A 22,536-nucleotide genomic window follows, 5' to 3' on the forward strand; every position below is an offset into this window, starting at 1 on the left:
GTATTTAAATCCTATACTTACAACTTCTCATGTCTTTGAAATGATTTTATCAGAATAAATCCAATAATATCCACTTGAAAGATACTTAATCTTACTACTACTTAAATATTAAAATATTATAAGTAGGTATAATAAAAAAATTTAAAAAATAGACACCTCGTTTCAAAAATATGAGTAGGACGAGTATATTCGGAATTAGCAAGAATCGAGAAACACTCATTGATAAATAAATTTTTATTACTAAATCGCTATTCAAACGTTTAATTTTTCAATCCTATCCCTACAACAGCAACCATAAATTAAATAGCAAGGTACCTGAATAGTACTGATATGTAAACATTTAGTAGGGGTTGTTGAAGCCTCCAGGGAATTATAGGTAATAAACAATTACATTTTACATTTCCTAATAAAATTCTCTCTGCAAAATAAGTTGATGATCTAATTACCCTTATAAGCATCACTTATCACTTTTACTTTTTTAATATTTAAGCTTTATGGCTCAACAGTCATTTTAGTGTAGTGCGAATGATCATACTGCCGAAATAAACAGGCGAATAGATATTGCCAGATCAGCATTTATACGAATGAAGTCACTCCTAACGTGCAGAAATCTTAATTTGATTAATCATTGATAAATCAAACTACTTTTTCAATATTATTACATGAAGCTGAGACTTGGGCATTAAAAAAATGCAACTTAAAAAGAATCGAGGCTTTCGAACTCTGGCTATGCCGCAGAGTATTAAAAACATCATAAACTGATATACTTAATTACAAAATAAACAAGTACTGGAGAAGGTTGATAAAGAAACAGAAACACTTGCTGTCTTGCAGTTTCTTCCACATAAAAATTATTGAATTTACAGAAACAGTTCTTTCATCCTTCTTGTGTGTTTTTAGTTTTAGTTTTGGTGGACAGATTCGAATGTAGATATAAGGATCGAATCGTTGGTAATGCCGCTTTGTCCGCTTCTTCTCGATCGACGATGGTAAATACAATAAAACGTTGAAGTTGTGGAGTAAAAATTATGGTTTTATTGACAGCTACTAATAATTACACTAAAGATGATGGTTAGGTAACTTTCTACAATAGACTGCGCTCGAATGAGCTCAAATCTCCAATTTATAATGTCACAAATAATGTATACCTGAGCACAGAGGTTATTGCTTCTATCATACTAACAAACTTTGAACTATGAGCTTGCAATACAATTTTATCTAGGCCGTAATTGTAACACTTAGGAAGTTCAATTGGAAAATATATTATTTGGCAATTTATACACGGTGAAACTATAAAATATTAAGAAGTTAAGAATAATGTTAGATTACAAATTAAGGGATTAATTTGTGATTGAACATTTGGAAATAATGGATCTCTGTGTGTCGCTTGTTTTAATAATCTCTGCTACAATTTCATATTATAGGTTTGGAAGATAATAATATATTATCCATATTTAAACTGTATGTAACAAACAAAATGGTTGAGTTTACCGAAAGTACAAGCTGAATACAGCCGCAAATGTCAACCAAGAATTAAAATATTTCGGTTTGGCAGTGCTGGGATGTTTTTAGAATGCATCTGTTGTCTGCTTCAAATTTAAAGAGAGAAAGCTTTTAAAAAGTACATATTTTACGAATTCTGCAATTTTTAATTTATATAAAACAATAACGAGTAAATATTTGTCTCTCTCGAGAGTAATTGCGAAGATCTGTTGCAATCTGGCAACTGTTGATTTGACGATTGCCAAATCTATTCCCTAATCCTAAGGGTAATTACAAAAAAAAAAATTCTAATAATTAACTGCAATTAATCTCCAAAGAAACAAATATTTACTCGTTCTTGTTTCATATAAATCAAAAATTGCAGAATTCATACATAATATAAGCAAAATGTGCTTTTTTAATGTTTTATCCTTTTATATTTGAAGCATACATAAAAACATGCCAACACTGCTAAACCAAAATTTTTTGTTCCTTTTTTGGTATTTGCAGCTGTAATCAGCTTGTAGGTACTTTCGGTAAACTCAACCAATAAAATGGCCTAAACTTGTTTATTTATATCAAACTTTAACTTCTAAAAATTTTTAACTGATTTTAAATTCTGAAAATGTGTACCTAAACATATTTTTTACGTTTAGATTTCATCATTTGAACATTAAGGTTATTAAAGGGTAAACATTTCGGAAGAGCGACACCTAGTGTTATAAATCAGCGAAGTTTTTAGTAAACTGCAAATAAAATGAGTTAAATTGTTTATTAAAAGCCGCGTACACATTTGGCGAACGCATGTGACCGAAGCCCTTCTACCGAATTCATTCGATGTTTTCGACGTTCGATGGAAAATTTGATCTTTCGGCCACGTACAGCGAACGAATTCGTTTATAGTCATTCGTTCAGTTTCGCGGGTATTTTTGAGGATTCGTGGGGCGGCAGTGATGTAAATTGTAAAAATGACATCGGATGAGGATATAATTATTGCAAGTGCGTTGTATATTATTATTAGTGAGGCGGAGGCCGGAGAAGTGAGAGACCTCCCAAAAAAAAACGACGAAAACGGCGGTGGTGGACAACATCATTGTTCAAAAGCAGAAGTCGGTATCTATAGAGGGATAGACTTATTTAATGATCTAAAAGCTGAAATGGAATACAAGCTTTTTCAAAATTTTTGTAGAATGAAGGCTACTGATTTTGAATGTTTATTAAATAAAATTTGTCCAAAAATCGTAAAATAAGATATAAAGTTTAGAGAAGCGATACCGTTAACAGAAAGGTTGATGTAAACCCTACGATATTTAGCTACTGGTGACTAATATACAAGTTTTATGCACTGGATTCCATAAAACTTTCCATTCTTGATATAAACCAATAAGTTTTAAACAAGAAGAATTAGTCCACTTCATTATTGCAAATTAGAAAATCAAAATAACTTTTACTCGAAATCGTACACACTAAACACAGCCAAAAGAATTCCTCCTTCAATTTTCTTTTGATGTACTGCCTAGTGAGCGAACTCTAGCGAAGGCAAACACATGCGTTTGCTATCATTTTTGTTGAAGCGTACACATCTACCGAAGTCGTTTGGTCGCAGGCTTCGACCACATGCGTTCGCCAAATGCATACGCGCCTTAATACAATAATTATTGTAATTTATATTAATATTTGACTTCGAAAAATTTTTAATTGAATTTTAATTGTAAAAATAGGTAAGTATATTTTTAACGTTTAGATTTCATCATTTGGACATTAAAGATAAAGATTATTAAAAGGTAAACATTTCGGAAGAGCGACACCTAAGGTCATAGATCAGCGAAGCTTGTAGTAAACGGAAAATAAAGTGACTTAAACTTGTTTACTTAATACAATAATTATTGTAATTTATATTAGAAACCCACTTTTCTCTTTGCATTAATTTTTGCTTATAATTTGAAAACGAATGGACCTTCAATTGACTATTTCTTGTTATATTTTTACAATTTTTAATACAACATTTGTGAAATCCCATTTTCTTAACTAATAGTACTTATGAAATGACCTAATAAAAATACAAGGTTTCGCCGCTTCATGCACACGATCGTTTTTCGTACACCCTCCAAGTACTTGCACACAGTGAATAGCATGAAATTTCGGTTTTGAGTTTTGGCAATAAATGTGAGCCATTTGAATATGGTATTTTTTTTTTGAACCTACTCTCTATCCTTCCATTGTTGGATGTAGGTCTCCCCCAGTTCTCCCCATCTTTCCCTATCTTGAGCTGTTCTCTACCATGTGGGACCTCCTTGTTTCCTGATGTTATCTTTCCACCTCATCTGTGGTCTGCCTCTTGATTTCTTTGCATTGTATGGACGCCACTTTCCGATGGCATTGTTCCATCGTCCGTCTTGGAGACGTTCATTGTGTCCAGCCCATTTCCATTTCAGTTTTGCTGCTTGTTCTATCGCGTCTACTGTCTTTGTTCTGGTTCTGATCCACTGGTTACGTTTTCTATCTTTAAGTGATATACCCAACATTTGTCTCTCCATCGCCCTTTGTGCCTTCCTTATCCTATCCAAATTGGCCTGTGTAAATGTCCATGTCTGCGCTCCGTAGGTGAGCACCGGTATTATACAGGAGTTATATACCTTGCTCCGTAAGTATAGAGGGATTGTTTGATTTTATAGAAAGTAAGAAAGTTTGCCGAACGCTGCCCATCCCATTCTTACTCGTCTCGATATTTCGGCTGTTTGATTTTCTCTGTTAGCTCTGATTGCTTGTCCTAGATAGATATACTCATTTACCTGTTCTATTTTTTCTGTTTGTATTTTTATTGCCTCTTGGTCTTCCGTGTTTGTCATTACTTTTGTTTTTGTTGTTTGTTTGTAATTTTTAGGCCTTTTTGCAGTGATTTTTTATAAAGTTCATTCAGCATTAATTCTAGTTCTTGTCGTTCCGAGAAGATCAGGAGTATATCATCCGCATATCTAAGGTGATTTAGGTACTTTACGTTAATACATATTCCTCTGTTTTCCCAATCTGTTGATTTTATTATATCTTCGAGGGTCAAGGTAAACACCTTGACCCTCGATGGTATTTAACTTATGCCTAAATAACGCTGAATTTAAACTTTTACATTACAGATGATCTAAAACGTTTAAAACTGCTTCTTTTCGATTACACAAGTACGTTTTTCAAAACTACACAACTTCAGCTACAAATTCCCCCTAATACCGTCTTCGTGAAGATATTTCTAGGGACGAACGATTTAGGCCAATTTCCAATAGGTTTTGGAGATTAGGCTCTAACAATGGAAATTCTACATTCTTGTAAATCTGCACCCATAAAACAACGTTACTACCCTGTATCCCCAGTAATCCAAAGCCATATTGATAAAGAGCTAGAAGATATGTTGGCGAAAGGAGTAGTGGAACGATCGAATAGTGCTTGGTCGTCTCCGATTCTCTTGGTGAAGAACCAAAATGGAGGTTCTGCGTAGACTATCAAAAGCTTAATGCCGTAACAGAGAGGGATGGCTACCCATTACCGTACATCTCTAATATTTTAAATAAATTGAAGAACGCGCATTATCTTTCCACCATAGACATTAAGTCGGCGTATTGGCAGGTACATGTTACTAATGCCGTTTGGATTACATAATGCCCCGGCTACATGGCAGAGGTTGATGGATCGTGTCCTCGGTCCGGAGTTGGAACCTTATGTTTTTACTTACTTGGATGATGTGGTCATCGTGACAGAGTCTTTGGAGAAAACATGTAAGGATCTTAGAGGAAGTCTTTAGACGCTTGAGAGAAGTTAACCGTTAGCTGGGATAAATGTCAATGTTGTAGACCGGAACTTCTACAACGACCAATCAATGGAAGTCACAAATTTTATTGATCTTAAGAGAATCGTAAAAAATTACAAAAATCTAATAAACGACTTTATAGAATCTGACTACACTTGCGATAAAATGCAAAAATTGCATACAAAAGCTGCACTCTTCAGCTTATACCACATTTTAATTTTTGTCGATAGGATACTCTGATCAAAAGATATCGAATTTGTATCGTCCAGTTGATACTTACAAATTTTATTTAAAAAATTGATTTCACACGCTTAACTGACAGCTACATTTCTTGTTTAAAACATTTTTTCTACGGCGTACAGATTCTTGGTAAATCGATATTTCCTGTTCCCTTGCCTATGAGGTGGGTTTTAGGGGGAAGGCAGGGAATAGGAGTGGCAAACTTTTTTGCATATTTTTTGAAGCCCCAAAATTGTAATTTTCAGCAAAATTCAGCTTGTTTGTATGATTTTTAGAAGTCAAATCTCTGACGACTGGACTACGTTTGAACATAATATTTAACTTAAAACTAAATTAATTATTAGTTAAGTCAGTTTTTCAATCGCTTTGCTTCAGATAATACTGATTTTAAGGTAGTTTATTTATTCATGACTTAAGTATCTGGATATTATGCTCCTTCAACTCGCTGTTTATTGTTGAATGCTTTACTATTTGTGTTATAATGATTTCTTTTTATTTTTAAACGAACCTGAGAGTGTTACCATGTTGGAATTATTATATCTAAAATACGAAGATTAAACATGTAAAATAAGTCTTCCAATCTGATCAATATAGATTTAAATATTTGATAACAAATATAAACAGATAAAGTGGCATGAATTTTTGTGATTTGTGTCGTTAAATGAGTATTATCTTAAGAGAAAAGATTGACAAAGACTACTTTAACTTGTTTTCTGGCATGAATTGCCAGGTTTTTGATAGAGTACGTTGGATACAAATTAGATCTTTATCTTTGTATAATTTTAAAAGTTGCTTTAATTGACACAGTAGGTTCTTTCGTGCTTAATGTTATTATATCTCATCTTTTTAAATGTTCTTTGTTTTTTTTAAACTAATCTTATTTAATCAAATTAAGTCCATATTTATAATCAGAAAATGAAAAAAAAAAAAAAAAATAATATCCAACAAAACAGGAATAAAATAAATGTATATTCATATCTGAGTTTATTGGTAGCACTTAAATTTTTTGTTCCTGATGTTTTGTCTGCATCTAAGATATATATTATCAAAATATCAAATGCGATTCGGCAGCGGACGTAGTCGTGGTCTCCTATCTTCTGTTCCTCAAGAATTTGGGCTATTTGTAGCAGTCATTTACCCTTCAGAATCTGTAGATTCATATTATTTGGTGTAGAAATTTTCAGTGCTTCTGTAGATAATTTTTTATTTTGTCGTTTTCACAACCCCAGCCTGTTTAGAGGCAAAAGTCTACTATGAAAGTCTATAATCCTTGACAAAATAGCCTAACATACTATGTCCCAACGTTCTTTGTGATTCTGCTATCAGAGTTATTATGAAAGCTAGCTTTCCAAATACTGTTCATGTTAATCTTGTTTAACGTTTAATGTCCACGTTCTCATCTTTTTTGTTAAATTTTATGATTTATCCCAAGTATATAGTTAAGATATTCTCCATTTATTTTTATTCCTCTCTCTTGTCAATTTAGTTCCTTGAGTACATTACCTTTTTTAAATCTTTAAAGAGAAGGAAAATCTGCATGCAGATACCTGTGACTCACCCAAATAGTGTTGGGTTCCTAATACCCTAACGAAGTTGTGCCAGGACGAGATGCCCAAGGGAGTTAGACCCTTGACACTTCATCCAGTCACCACTCCGAGACGGTCGGCGTCCAACTAAAAACCTCTTCTCCGTCACCCCATACATCAGGATGGAAGAGCTGGTTAAGACAAAACATCTCTCCTGATGCTCTGCTATCACCCGATTCCTCTTCTTTCTCCCACACATCAATTTGTGGATCCTTGTCCACCACCAGTCATCCCTCATCATTTTCTCCAACATTTCTCTCACGGAATCAAACATTCTGCAGTTACACTCTCTTTCATCCGACCCATGCTAACACTCCAACATCGTGTGTGTCACAGTATCCGAGAGACCACAGTAAAGGCACTGATCGGACTGTGTCCTCCTAAACCTGAAAAGGTAACTGCGGAAGCAACCATCTCTCCAATGTTCCGCGTCCTACAACTATCAATGTAGTCTGTTTATCTGTCAAAATCTACAATTTTATGTAATATAAAAAATATTTTGTCTAAAGTGAAAGTGATATTTATATGAGCAAAAGGACATGACATGGTTGGTCAAAGATGGAATAACAAAGGGCGAGATCCTAACTCAGATTTTATAGAGTGATCCAATAAATGACGTTAAAGCTAGAATATATAAAATATGTGAAAATCAATGGAACAATATTTCAAGCATGTCAAAAAATTTATATTTTTCTTTGCATCAACAACTTCCTTTGCCACCTGAGTATATATTTAAATATAACCTACCAAAGCGCAATATTTTTACTATTGTGATATTAAAAACTCGACACGGAAAATATGCAGCAAATCTGTTTAAGTAGAGAATAGGGAATTCACTAGTATGCTTTTGTGATAATGTTTCTAATATAAATTTAAATCATATTTTCCTAGAATGCAAAATTAACTAGAGATATATAGACCAATTATATTATAATAACAATTAGTATAGAGTCTTTACTAAGTATACATGAGATGGGAATAATTAATTTGCTGATCGTATTTAAAAGAAATAAATATTGTCGTTTAAATGAAACAGTTGTAGGTAACAAAACTAATAGATCACGGTAGAAAATAACAAATAAAAATCTGTGGCTAAAGGACCTGCTTCCAAGCCATCTTCTTTCTCTCTCTCTCTCTCTCTTATACATACACATCACAACCATTTGACACTAATTATTTGACACAAATAATTAGACTCAAATTGAACCGCATCTTTTATAGTACACTTCAATGTCTCACTCAGACTACTAATCACCCTTTTTCCCTAGGTCCGTCTGATACAAAAGATCTCCATTATCACTGAAGCTAAAGATTATTGTGATTGCTGCCCATTATTGTTTCCTACACCCAGCCTAGAATTTTGTACCCTGAAGAAATTTGTACATGTCTTTTGCTTGGTGTGTCCTAAATATATAAGGGTCTCCTCTACATTATTTAGTTCCTTGTCACAGACTCCGATTTTAAGGTTTTCATTATAAATGTCCATTATATTCAGGAATTCTCTTACTATTGCATGCTCGGTTAATATTCTTGTTACTGTTCTCAGTTTGTTCTTGTCCATATGAAGCAGTTCCTCTGTCCGCCAATGAATATTTTTCCATGTATTTGTTTTGGGATTCTCTTCCTTTCTCATTAAAAATGTCATTCGTAACAATTATTGTGGTACTCATATGCCCTGTCCCTTCATTACAAAGTTTCAGTAATTTTTTTATTCTGTAAGCTCCCAACCTTGCTTCTCCTTGTATTATCAAATGCAAGGGAGACACGCTTAGTAGAGCCTCCATAGCTGCTGTTGGAGTAGTACGCATGACTCCAGTTATCCCCATACACGCAAGTTTTTGCACAGTCCACCATATCATAATGCATCACACTGCACAGGTAATTGAGGGTTTGATTATCATAGTGTACACCCAGTGTACCATGTCCGCTTATAATTCCAATTTCTTCCCATACATACGCCTGACCCTTATAATTGTAGTAACTGCACTGCTTGTTATTTTTTTCTAATTGTCGGTTACAAGTAAGTTTCGAGTCTCGCATAATCCCGAGATACTTTACCTCTCCCTTTGGCTGAATTTGTTGTCCCTGCAGCTTTATATTCCTATAGTTTATAGGACCTAATCTCTCTAGTATCCATCTGCGTGTGAAGGCGACACATCACACTATATATATATATATATATATATATATATATATATATATATATATATATATATATATATATATATGATCCAACTAGGATTGCTCAATTAAAACACATGTTTAGAAATCAATTTTTTATTTAAAATAAAACGTATCTAAGCTTGATACCAATATTTTGTTTACAATTAAACTTTTGCAGGTGCTGCAACAATAGCCTCCTCGAAGCCTGATTCATTATGTCCACGACGTATTTTAAACAACCCCTTGTCTCCCCAGTCTTCATTCCATGAATTAGCAACCAACCAATAAGCAACTCCATTCTCTTCTCCCCAACCTAAAACTCTGACGGCATGTCCTCCTAAATATTCTCCAGCGACATGTTGATAAACACCTAAAATAAATTTATTTCATGCATTAATAATATATATTGCAATGGAACAATGGGCAATCAAATAGACAATGTTTTAATTTCCAAAAAGTCTACACAAATAATACAAGATATGAAGCCTTATAGAGGAGTAAATGCAGACAGTGATTGCATATTACTAATAGCAAAAAAACGAAGATAAAAATAATCAAAACGAATATTAACAAGGAAAGAAACAGGACAAAATGGAATGTAGATAAATTGAAAACTCAAGAAACAAAACAACAGTATACAGAAGAATTTGGACAGAAGCTAAGAAGATACAACGATACAGATACAGAAAAAGAATGAAGCAACATAAACAACTCATCATCATCATCATTGGCTTTTACAACTCTTCGTGAGTTTTTGCCGCGTTTACTATTGCCTTCCATTGATTCCGAACATAAAAAAATTGGAAAAAATAGGAACCTAAGAAAACAAAAAAACGGAAGCGTTGTGTGATGAATAAAAAAAATCAACTCAAAAACCTCACGAGAAATAAATAGCTAGAGAATGAGAGACATGAACAACTGGAATAATACCGAACAGAAACACAAGAAGCCTCGAAACTCTATAGAAGAAAAAAAAGACATGGATCTGTCAACGAATGCAACTGGAAGACGCACCTACTTATCTAGAATTCATAGATGTAGTACAGTGATTAAAAATAAATAGAACTCCAGGACCAGACAAAATTAACAACTAACGGCGAAGAGGAGCTACCGAAGCGCATGTAAAAAGTAATGGTTAAAATTTAGAAGGACGAAAACATGTGGGCAAATCACACCAATTTTTAAAAAAGGGGGTTCAACTAAGTCCAACAACTATAGAGCTTTTATGTTACTTATCACAACGTTTAAGTTCCTGACCACAAATATAAGAATCCGACTACATTGTTACACAGAAAAAACATAAGAGTATTATATACTATATAGGAGTATTATATACTATATTATACATATACTGTTCATCGACTTCGATAGCATATACAGACAGCGATTATTAAAAGAAATGAAAAGGGTGGAAATACTAGCAAAGTTAATAAGACTGAATAGAATGGAAATGAAGAACTCATTTAAGGACTGATTTAAAACAGCTCAAATATCTAAGTATACAGATATGTGACAAATTCACAATGAATTTGCTGATTTATGATCTCACTTGGTAGGGGAGATCGAAGAAACTAGGCTAAGAAGCTGTAGTTTCGTGGAGCAGTATTTTTCAGTAAAAAATATGTTTTAATTTTAAAACTGAGATATTTTAAAATAAACACGCCTCCAACGTAGGTGCTCACAGCTACTATGATTTGAATATTGCAACTGAAATTCTCGAGACGTGAAAAAATCTGCAAATTATAAAATTTAAAGTTTTTCAATTAGATCTAGATCTTAAACAAAAGTTTGGATAAAAATTGCCTACAGTAGTGAAGATATAAGTAGAGTAATCAATATAAGTGTTTTCCAACTCGGACCGGTGGCAACGATGGCCGGCTTGGACAATTTTATGTAAGACACAATAAATATTTAGTTTTTGCATTTGTTGCATAAAGATCAATACTTACCACTTTTGTAATTCACGAAGTCGCTGTACACTTCAAAAGCTGCTTCTACCGGACCATTGGTCAATATTTCCCTTTGAATATTAGCAACTGAAGTAAAGTAATGCGCAGAACCTGAAGCAAAAGTTAACTCGGACTTATAATTGAGTGCTGGATTGTCACATTTATGTTTGCAAGAAGGTGTGTCGTAGTCCAAAGTGCTGCATTGCACTTTACTACCATCTGTATGATGTTCACATGGTTGAAGCGAATAAGATTGACAACCCTAAAACAATATATTTTTAGCGTATAAAGGCATTGAGGTTATATATAGGTATATATATATATTAAACCTAGAGCTAAGATTAATAATACTATTACAATAATTAATATTCTTCCGGGTTGAACTGCCTCGATTATTGCGCCGAGTTTTAGGGCTTCTGAGGTCTCAGTCTCCCGAGCCCCCGGATACGACTACCTTGATCACTAATCAATGCATTACTGGTGCTGGGAATAGAGGGCGGGACATTTATACCGTCGATAGTGACGTGGTTTGGGTGGAGGTTGGCGTGGGGGTTAGCATGGGGACTGGCGCGAGTCCGCGAGCGGACGGTATTTTCTTTATACGAGGTCTCCAAGTCGAAGGTAATCGTATGCCGTTATCTCTTTTATTGGGACAATTTGGCCTTTTTTCAATTTCTATGGCTTGGAGCGGATAGAGGCTATCCTTCTGGAGTTTTGAAAATCAATTTTGGGACCTGTGTGAAGATGGTGTTAACCTATAGCTGAAATTGAGTCAGAATTGTGAACATAAATGAAATGTTCATAAATCCAATTTTGGATTATACAATTTGTTTGGCCTATATAGAATCGGGGGCAGTCTGCACAAGAGATTTTATAAACTCCGTGTTGTTCATTGGAAATGTTGTCTTTGATTGATCGGACAAGAGATAAAAGTTTTTGTGGGATGGTAAATATTGTCTTTATTCCTCTTGATTTAAGAATTTTGTGGATTTTGTCAGTGACACCTTTGATGTAAGAAAGAAAGGCTTACGTATTATAAGGGTCTGAGTCTTTTGTTTGAGATTGAGTGGGAGATTGATGTCTGTGGATGCTCCTATTAATATGATTCTCGCGGTAACCGTTTTGGATGAGGGATTGTTTTAAACTAGAGAGCTCAGCGGGTCTACTTGCATCATCGCAAAGGCGTAATGATCTGGAGACAAGGGTATTAATGGCTGAATTAATTTATGAAGGTGGATGATGAGATTTGGCATGTAAGTAACGATTGGTATGGGTGGGTTTTTGATAAATAGAGTGATAAAAACCTTGTAATTGGTTTTTCTTTATGATAACATTGAGAAACGGTAGAGATGAATCAGTGTCCATCTCCATCGTGAACTGAATACTAGGATATATACCATCCAGATGGGTTTGAAAAGACACCAAAGCATCCCTGCCATGGGACCAAATGACGAATGTATCGTCAACATTTCGTAGCCAACATTTGGGTTTGAGCATTGATGTGGATAGTGTTCGGGTCTCACAGTCTTCCATAAAGATATTGGCCATTACTGGAGATAGTGGAGAGTCCATTAGGGCACCATTTATTATATGTCGACATTCATCATACATTTTTGGCGTATTTTAAAAACATATATTTTTTATAAAGTAGTTTACCATTAGTTGAAGTTGTTTTTTATTTTCTAAAATTGATTTAATAAAGACAAGAAGATTATTTTATTTAAAATAGTGCAAATAGCGATTGGTAAACATTGCCAATATAACAGAGAAACATTTTTTTTTTAATTTTAATTTAGGCACTTTAATTCTCACAGTATCACATATTTGAACCAGGAGTAACTTTATTTCTAGGAGGATCGCAACATTTTTGTTGCTATGAAGGAAAAGATTATCTTTTGGAGCTACTCGCTTTGAAGAAATTTGTTCTTGCTATTCAGTCAGTGCTTGGGATGAAGAAAATTATTTAAATAGGCCTCTAGCTTTTCCTCAGTTTCAATGTTTTCGATTTCATCGTAAAGGAGAGATGGCGACGCTAGGCCCCTTTTTGGTTTAACGCCAAACATGATATGACATATATGACACATGGACTTTGACGTACTCCTTCGAGATAAGTTATGTTTTTGGAGAATTGAATAAACGGCAAACCATCTGACCATTTATTTGAATCATTATCTTGCATCCACGCGGTTAACATATTCTGTACTTGTATGTCCTGATTAGTTCTTTCTACCAATCTCTAAGTTTGATTCCGACGAGGCTTTCCGTACACTATTTTCACATCTGTCCAAGTAGTGCATAACTCAGATATAACTCGAATACTGAACTCTCTACCATTATCCGAATGTAATATCAAAGAATATAGACGCTTAGCGTCTATATTCTTTGGTAATATGGTGAGAGCACCAAATATTAAAACTGTTTAAGGAAATGATAAGCTAATTGTTCCGCTCTCTTGGTTTTGAATGGTCGTAGCTGAACTAACTTGGTCAAATGGTCTTTGTATACCATTATAAATTTATAATCACCGTCTCCTTGTGATTGCAAGTCTATTAAGTCTAGCTCTATTAAGGCTTTACATCTAGACTTAAATTCGGAACTTACCATTGGTTTCACAACAATACCTTTTTTTCGGAGCACTATGTTTCATTTGACACTGTTTATACAAATTTAAATACAACTTCAAGTAATATTTTTGTATTTAACTTGTAATCCTTTCAGCATTCGTGTTCTCCCCTATGACCTGTTCTTGTAAGTTTCAAAATGTATATCACGCTTACACCACTTGAGCTCCAAGCAACAAAAAGACCGCCTAGACAAACATCTCTAGAACCTAGCCAAGAATTGCAAGCTGGTACAATGAATCTGGAATCAGACATCTCTCATTATTGCTTTTGGGATAATCAATTTTACGTAATCAATGTTACAATTCTATCTGTCTCTTGTATGTTTAAGAGCACATATATACAACTGTGCAATGTACGTAAATATAACGGATCTACAGTTTCAATTTTGAATGACTAAGACGTGAGTGTACTTGCCAATATTACTACCCGTTGGCATATTCAAAATTAAGACGATCAATACTTTTTGACTTTCAGCTTGTGGGAAGTCCAACTACCAAACACATATAATTTTCTTAACTCAACTAATAAGTGACTTGAAGTCATAATAGTAGTTGTACTAATATTCACAAACATTCATAAATATTGATGAACAGTGAAAAATGTTTTTTGGCTTAGTGTCATAATCAGTTAAGCCATGAGAAAATTGAAATCTTGGCAATGGCAAATAATTTGTGTGATAACAATATTGCGAATGAAACTGCCTCTCTCAATCAATTTTAACTTTTATATCAACTCATAAGGCAATCAGCTTGAGTGATCAAATCTCCCACTTTCGTGTGTAAATAATTAACCTTCTATATTGAAATTATTATTAGATAAATTTACCTGGTTGCTGCCATAAAGACCTCCTGTAGTAATTCCTGTATCTTGCCAATATGCCCATGCTTCTACTGGATATCCTCCATCGCATCCATACCCACAGGAATCGCAGCAAGACAACAGATTTTCAGCAGAAACAGGTACTTTAAGCTTTCCCTCGGAGGCTATGCATCGTCTGTCACTCATTGCAGAAGCTGCAGCGACGGCCTAAAAACAAATCTCTTTAAATGTCAAAAATTGCAACTAGAATGTAGTAAAAAATAAATCTGGTCTTGTGTCTTTCCCAGAAGTAAAATATGAACACATGAAGATTCTAACAGGAATTACAATGTATTGATAAAATATATAATATGATCTTGATCTTCAATTCAACCATCAAATATAATTAAGTCTTTTCATCTATTCATATCATCACAATAACATGAAATATAGCAGTGAAATTAGAAGGAATGACGTTGTTTGAATGGTTAGAAGAGTTATATTGAATGGAAATAAGATAAATAGTTTTGGAGTTATCCTTAAAGTAAAAAGTGGAAAGTGGACAGTGATAATAATCAAAAAATATTATTTAATCTATTATTGAATAGAGTCGTGACTAGAGCACGACTTTTAAAGCAAAAGAGACCATAGCGATAAAGGCGTTGAAGGAATAGCTCAGCTGTGTTTCTACCCAGACCAGCTATTACTTTTTAAATATTTCACTTACCCAGCAAGATCCACAAGATGATTGATCTACAACAGTGCTGATAACATCTGAGCATGCTTTCCAGTTTTCTCTTGCATCAAAAGAATCAGGAACTTGAATATTTTCACTATGTAAAAATTCTTTAGCAACTCCTAATCTCCCTGTTTTTGCTCCTAATAAATTTTTGATTTCTTGGATTGAAAGGTTTTCATCAAAGTTTCTTCCAGCAACCCATGTGCTTTGTTTGCTATTGATATAGTTTATAAAGTCGTTTGAAAGAGGATTCAAGTTGTAACTTAATACAACAGGTAGTAATAGCGTAATAATATAAGCGGCCTTCATTTTCGTGAATCTGTAAAAGATGGAGAGTTATAATATTTTTCTTTATATTATACTGGTGGGTAAATATACACCAATATTATTGAAAACTGCTAAAACTAATTAAGACAGAAATAACGATCTGACAGATCATTTTAACGCGATATAGATGAAGATTGGCCTCTCTTAATAGGCTTCTGAAGGAAAAAAAGCTGAAAACATCTTATATAGGTTTTTTAAGGTTCTAAATAGTATATGAGGGATAGCTGATGACAAATCCTTAAAGACTTACAGCTGATTTTGCTTTTTTTTGTTAAACAATCATAAAAAGTGAAAAAATCATTTTTTGACTATAAAACATTTCTTATAAATTTTAGGGAAAAATGGTTCAAATAAAAGTTGTAGACCTTAAAAAGTTTTTTAATTTGAGAGTTTGAAAATTAAAATACATAAACAATTGATCAATATGATCGCAAAAAGCCCTTATTTTGCGGTAGTTTATAAATGTTAATATATTAGTTTTTTTTAATAATGACATATAATATAACTAGGTACTTGAAATTATGGTACTTAATGACTTATTGAAGTATGCGAAATCTCAGCTAGATCGACCAAATAGTTTGTAAGTTATTCAATTTGTTTATACCGGAGAGAATTTATTTAAACAACTGTACTTGCCCCAACAAAGACTGCAGAGGTATTAAACTGATTGCAATCAATTCTTTGGGACTTCAATTTTAAGGTATTTAAAAAAAATATTATTTTATTAAACTTGTTATTAAAAAACTGTTTGAAAAAGGACTTTTTAGCTTATTACTATTATATAGTATTATAAATACTATATTACTTTGTTATGACCACCAAATCGATACTTTCCCGAAACATCCACAGGTCATAAAGCACTTTTTCATTTCTCTAAAAATTTCTATTGATCACCCACTTCTATTGCCCTGTTAATAAATGTACATTTTTAGAAACAGTTAATTTAGCGTTCATCCAGATACCTACCTGTTAGCAAGTGCAATCATGGCATTGTTAAATTCGAAAAGAAAGGATCTTACTTTAAAATAAAAAGTTAATGTAATTGAACTCCGCCTGTGGTGACAAATGGGTGGATCGAGTAGCTCAGGAGTCACCACTGGCGGTCCTAAGCTCGGGTAAAGGAGGAAAGTTGGGCAGTGGGCTGACAACCCACTCCCGGAAAAAACACACTGTTACAAAACCTGAACATTTGCCTCGGAATACAGGACGGAACTTTCGGAAACGACTCAAGCTACGAAACATGAACTATATATTTGGAAACTGGAATGTGAGGTCACTAAATAAACCAGGAGCTCAAACCGTACTTCTGCAAGAACTAAAAAGATATAAGCTCATGATTACTGCTCTTCAGGAGACAATATGGTTGGAGAAAGCTATCAGGGATGCTAAAACGCACACAATTCTATATAGTGGGAAGGAACAAGGAAGTAAATAATGAAGAGTTGCATTTGTGGTGGATAATGACTTCCACGCAGTCAGTGAAAGGATATGCAAGTTAAGAATTTGCACCCACTTCTTCAACCTAACAATGATAAACATTCACTGCCCAACAGAAGAACAAGAACAACATACAAAGGAAAGCTTCCACCAAAAGCTGGAGATAGTATATGACAATGCGCTCAAAAATGACATCAGGATTATAATGGGTGATATGAATGCTAAAATAGGCAAGAAGCCGCAGTTCTATAGCACAACAGGAAACACCCACTGCACAATGAAATAAGCGAGAATGGGGAGTTTTTGATAAATTTTGCCACCAGTAAAAACATGGTTATAAGTTCCACATGCTTCCCACATACAGACATACACAAAATGACATGGATTTCACCAGATGGAACCACAACCAATCAAATGGACTATGTGCTGATATTCAAAAGGGCAGCCAGTAGTATCTCAGATGTGAGAACACGACGAGGAGCATGCTGTGGATCAGACCATCTTTTACTTGAAAGAAAGAAACGAAAGACAGCAAAGAACAAACAAAGTTCACTTAGAAAAACTGAAGACTCATGAATGTAAAGAGTTCGAAAAGTTCGAAGACGAAGTCAAAAATGAGTTAAAGACGCTAGAACTACACTCCATAGAGGGCAAATGGAATAATATCAAAATAGCAGTACTGACAGTGGCGTCGTCCACCCTGAGAAACAAGAAAAAGGCGAGAAGAGGAGCATGGTTCGATGACGAGTGCAGATAACCAACAGAGGAAAGAAATAAAGCACACAAAATGTATATAACGAGAAGAACACGGAAATGACGAATATCATTTGAAGTCGCAAGACAGAAAGCAGACAAGATATGTAAAAATAAAAAAGAGCTTATGAAAATTGACAAATAGAAAAAATGGAAGAAAATTTCAAAAATAACGAAATTAGAGGGGCTTACGAATACCTAAAAAAGATAAAAAGTGGGTATAAACCTTAAACAAGTCTATGTAAAGATGAAAGTTGGCAAATAATCAGTGACCAACGATAGAGGAAGTTCTCGAAGCTTTTAAGGCCCAGAATAACAATAAAGCTCCGGGAGTTGACGAAATACCAGCAGAATTATATAAGATAGCCCTTTTAGGAATCTGTGTATGGAGAAGATCAGCCACAGATAAGCAAAGGTGGAGGCAAAAAATAAAAGATGCTAAGGGTCAATTTGGGCTCTAGTGCCATAGTAGAAGAAGAAGAATGTAATTGAATATGCGAAACAATCGAATCAAATCGAAATTGCTAGAAAGTTTTGACCTTCATAAGCTCAAACTTTTAAAATTTTGAGCAAACTTTTAAAAAATCAGGACAGTTTCAACAACGATTGGTGAGCCAATTCAAAATTAACCCAAAAACGGAAACGAGTTGGGAAAGATTCAGACATTAGCCATTCAAACAAAACAGGCATTAGTCGAGTGGTTTACTGAGAAGAGGGCCTGAACTGTTCCTATCAGCGCAGCGGTCTAGTTTAAAAACAAAAGCTGAAGAAATAGCGGAAAATTTTTGTAATGATAACTTTAAAGCGCAAATGGATAGTTCTGCAGATAGAAAAATCGTTCACAAGTTTCCTTCAAAAAAAATTGTTTGAGAAGCAAAAGATGCCGATGTATCTGCAGCAAATAAATACATAATGGATGTGTTACCTTCATTAATTAAAAATTATGAAACAGCGTGTGTGTATAATTGTGACGAAACTGCGCTTTAATACCGAGCTTCAGCACCTTTTGTTTTCCAGAAGACAAAGCTGTAGGCGGAAAAGTTTCAAAGGACAGATTGACGATTATGTGTTGTGCTAATTCTGATGGAAGCCAAAAATTGCCACTTTTATTATTCATTGCCTAAAAAAATGCTTGGATGACAATGATACTGTTTAAGGAATTGCCGACTTCGACAAGATAATGACAGAAAAAATAGTAAAGTTCTGTTATTTGTTGATAACTGCTCTACCCATAAACCTAACATGAGACTGAATAATGTAACAATCCATTTTTTTGCCCGCCAATCCAACTTCACTTATTCAACTGATGGATCAGGAATAATTTCTGCTTTTAAGAGAAATTATAGAAAAGATGGACTCTTATGACACAACGTCTTTAGCTAGGTTTTCAAAAAAGCAGAAAGTGTAAATAACAGACGAAGATTTTTCAAGATTTGTTTCTTTTCACGATAATTGATTTGTTTTCAAAGATACTGAAGATCATCAACCAAACAATGAATATATCCAAGTCAATATTGAAGCGACAGATGAGACAAAAAACGAAGATCTTTCCGATTTCGTGGAGATTCCATTCAAGCGGCAAATGCTAACCGCTTGTAATATTATAAGAAGTTTTCTGGAGGGTCTATCTAATGTCAATTTTTCTAATTATTATAATTTAGAGCAACAGGTGACTAATATTTATGTAATAAAAAAAATCAGGCGAAAATTACCGATTATTTTTCAAAAAAAAAAAAATTAATTCTGTTGTATGTATTTTAATAGGAAAATATGTACATAATGTATGACGAAATGTTTCTGAAGATGATCTGAGAGTGAAAGTACTTGGGCAAGATTTAGTAAAAAACTGTGCTCGATACCTGCCTTTTATTTGTATTTATATTTTAGCATTCCACCATACATTATTTTATTTAAAATGTATTCCGCTAAACTATATTATAAATAAGATTTAATTATATAAATTAATATTTTCGAATAGTAATATTTGGTGAAAATAGAACAACAGAACAAAAAATAGTTACAATTAAAGAAATGAAATTACTTGGAGCTACTTTAATTCTACAAAAAGTAATAAACATGAAAATGAATAAATAAATTGAAAAATAGAAAAACGTTACAAATAATGTGGGTATTGGCTTATAGTCTAGGTTGAGAGGTCGCTCCCGTAGAAAAAAAAAATTGCGATTTGTTTTCTTTGCGGATTCTTGTTCAAAAATGTTTCCTTTAAACAAATCTGAATGGTGACGTGCGAGATTTTTGGGCACAAATTATTTAAATATTTTGTTTTACCCAATTAAAAAAATCACCCTTATTTGCTCTCAAAAATATATATTTTTAAATAATATAAGTAATAATAATATAAATAATTTTTTGTGTCATTATAAACAAAAATGTCTTGTTATTTTTCTCTAAAGTTGACAGTTTTCCAGTTATAATCGATTTAAAATATGAAAAATGCCTTGAAAACTAATTATGTAAATTATTATTGTGCCTAAATTGAAGTTTAAACATTCAGTTTCAAGATTCTTAACAGCAATCGGAACTTATTTTAATTTATTCTGTTGTTTTTCAATTGTTAATTATTGGTATGATGATATGGTGTGTCTCTGTCTCGTCTTCTTACGCGAAAAAATCCTAACAAATATTGACATTTATTCAAATGTTGAAATTTATTGTATACTACATATAGTTATTTCTGCCCAAAAAATTTTTCCAGGCATCCTTTGATTTGTTTAAAGAGACATTTTTGAGAAACCAAATCAAAAACATTTTTCCTACGGGAACGGTCCCACAATATGGACTATTTAGTACGTTTAAACAGCAACCAAGTTTTATATGTTTTAAACAATATTAAATAAATTGTAATCTTTTTCTCAAATTTTAATTTATTAAAAAATATTTTCGTGACAATTAATGCTAAGAAACGGTATTATGACTTACCTCTATTCACTAAATTCTGAACTAAAGAACAAGTAGGTACACACCATTTATATATCAGATACTTAGTGACGTGCATTAAATGTTTTTTAGTTCATTCAATATTAAGTCTATTGTGTACAGATAATGATTTTTATCTTTTCCAGTTTTTTATTTAAATCCCATACTTCAAACTTCTCATGTACCTATCTCATATGATTTTATCAGATTAATCCAGGAATATACACTCGAAAGATACTAAATCTTACTACTAAAATATTAAAGTATTACAGCAGATATAATGAAATAAGATTAAAAAATATACACGGCGTCTAAAAAATTTGGAGTTAGAAAAAATAAAAAAACACGCATTGATGTGAAGTGTCGATTTTTGATATTAATAGCCTATTGGCTATGTTCAAAAAAATAGGGCTAAAAGAAACTACGACGTTAAAGGGGTTTTATTACTTCATATGTTCTTAGTCATTAATTTAATTTTCTTCTTGTGAGTTTTGTTTAATTACTAACTATTTTATACCAGCATCAATTATTACTTCATAATTTTCAAATCAAAATATTCCGAAAACGGTACACAGTATCGAGTTTTACCAAGAGTACCTTTTTCGTGTAAAATTGAACGATGTTTAAGTTTACTTGAAATTTTGATTAATAATTATACTCTTAAAAAGTTATATTGACTAATACTTAGTACGATCCGTGTAACTAGTGCCCTATATGAGAATCAGATATAAAAACAAATTCATGGGATGTATCAGCGTCCAAAACATATTCGTATAAAATTTCATTACAATGTTGCCAGTAGTTTCGGCAAAATCGTAAAAATGCGTAAATCCTCTATCCCTGTATCTTGAAAACGGATGCCGTTACAAAAATTTTTTACTAAGCAATCACCAATTATTTTTCAGTTTTTTACCTACCCTAGAGACGGGGTTACCTTTTTTTGAAACACCCTGTATATCTATATCTCCATGAAAAAAGTTACGGGGCAAAAAAGAAAAATTACGTGTGTTCCTGTTTTTTTATCCGTTTTTTAAATATATTTTTCTCAAAAAAAGTATTTTTAACTTTAAAAAGTAAAGTTTCGACAGGAAATTTAATTTTGAACAACTTTTCTGTAGATGTATATGAATGAAAATAGCATAGAATTCAACCAAATGCACTCTAGTGCATAGGGACAAATTCACCTCTTTCTTAAAAGCACACCACTTTAAATGGTAGCACTCCGCGTTTTTTTATATTTGGGGGTCCATTGACCATATAAAACAATAAAACCCCTTTAACTTTGCAGTTTCTTTCTAAAGTACATAATTAGTTGTGAGAAACACAAGAAAGAACAGATATAAAAAAAAACAAAAAAGGACGCCACTGTTTTTAAATGTATGAATCACAAAAAAAAACAGAAAACGGATATTCACAAAACAAAGAGAAAAATGCAACGAGATTGCCCCGACTTGTTGGATATAATCAATTTTACAGTTTCTTGTCGCCAAACGAGATGTTGGTCTCATTTCGAACTTCAATATATAGAACCGATTACATCAGTTTTAGGAGCTTGATTTTCTTCGATTTAAACAGCTTCAGAGCCGCACTGTCTATCACTTGGCCATAATTGCTACTAGATTATAAATTTTATCTCACTCTAACAATATGTTTTCATATATTGAATCTTATCTGTTCTTATTTTGTTTATCATCATCATCATCAG

General features: G+C 33.2%; 1 protein-coding gene and 1 long non-coding RNA gene across 2 annotated transcripts in view; one reads left to right on the forward strand and one right to left on the reverse strand.

The window, feature by feature from the left end:
• The window catches only part of LOC140434997 (uncharacterized), a 244,720-nt gene that overhangs the window by 26,225 nt on the left and 195,959 nt on the right, over positions 1–22,536 (forward strand). The gene's annotated exons all lie outside the window — the stretch shown is intronic.
• On the reverse strand, positions 9,366–20,967 carry LOC140434996 (cathepsin B-like). Its single transcript, XM_072523655.1, has 5 exons — positions 20,835–20,967; positions 15,366–15,696; positions 14,666–14,866; positions 11,217–11,478; positions 9,366–9,637 (listed from the first exon to the last, which is right to left on the reverse strand). The coding sequence occupies exons 2-5, from the start codon at positions 15,684–15,686 to the stop codon at positions 9,432–9,434; spliced, it is 990 nt and encodes a 329-aa protein (XP_072379756.1). The 5' UTR covers positions 15,687–15,696; positions 20,835–20,967; the 3' UTR covers positions 9,366–9,431.

Source organism: Diabrotica undecimpunctata, chromosome 2, assembly GCF_040954645.1.
Source record: "Diabrotica undecimpunctata isolate CICGRU chromosome 2, icDiaUnde3, whole genome shotgun sequence".
In the NCBI taxonomy this organism is placed as follows: Eukaryota; Metazoa; Arthropoda; class Insecta; order Coleoptera; family Chrysomelidae; genus Diabrotica; species Diabrotica undecimpunctata.

Excerpts from the sequence above, each read along its gene's own strand:
- LOC140434996 (XM_072523655.1), bottom strand. The coding sequence starts at position 15,686 with ATGAAGGCCGCTTATATTATTACGCTATTACTACCTGTTGTATTAAGT. Across the intron at positions 14,867-15,365 it reads CATCTTGTGGATCTTGCTGG|GCCGTCGCTGCAGCTTCTGC; the intron begins GTAAGTGAAATA and ends ATTTGTTTTTAG. Across the intron at positions 9,638-11,216 it reads CTTCGTGAATTACAAAAGTG|GTGTTTATCAACATGTCGCT; the intron begins GTAAGTATTGAT and ends AATTTATTTTAG.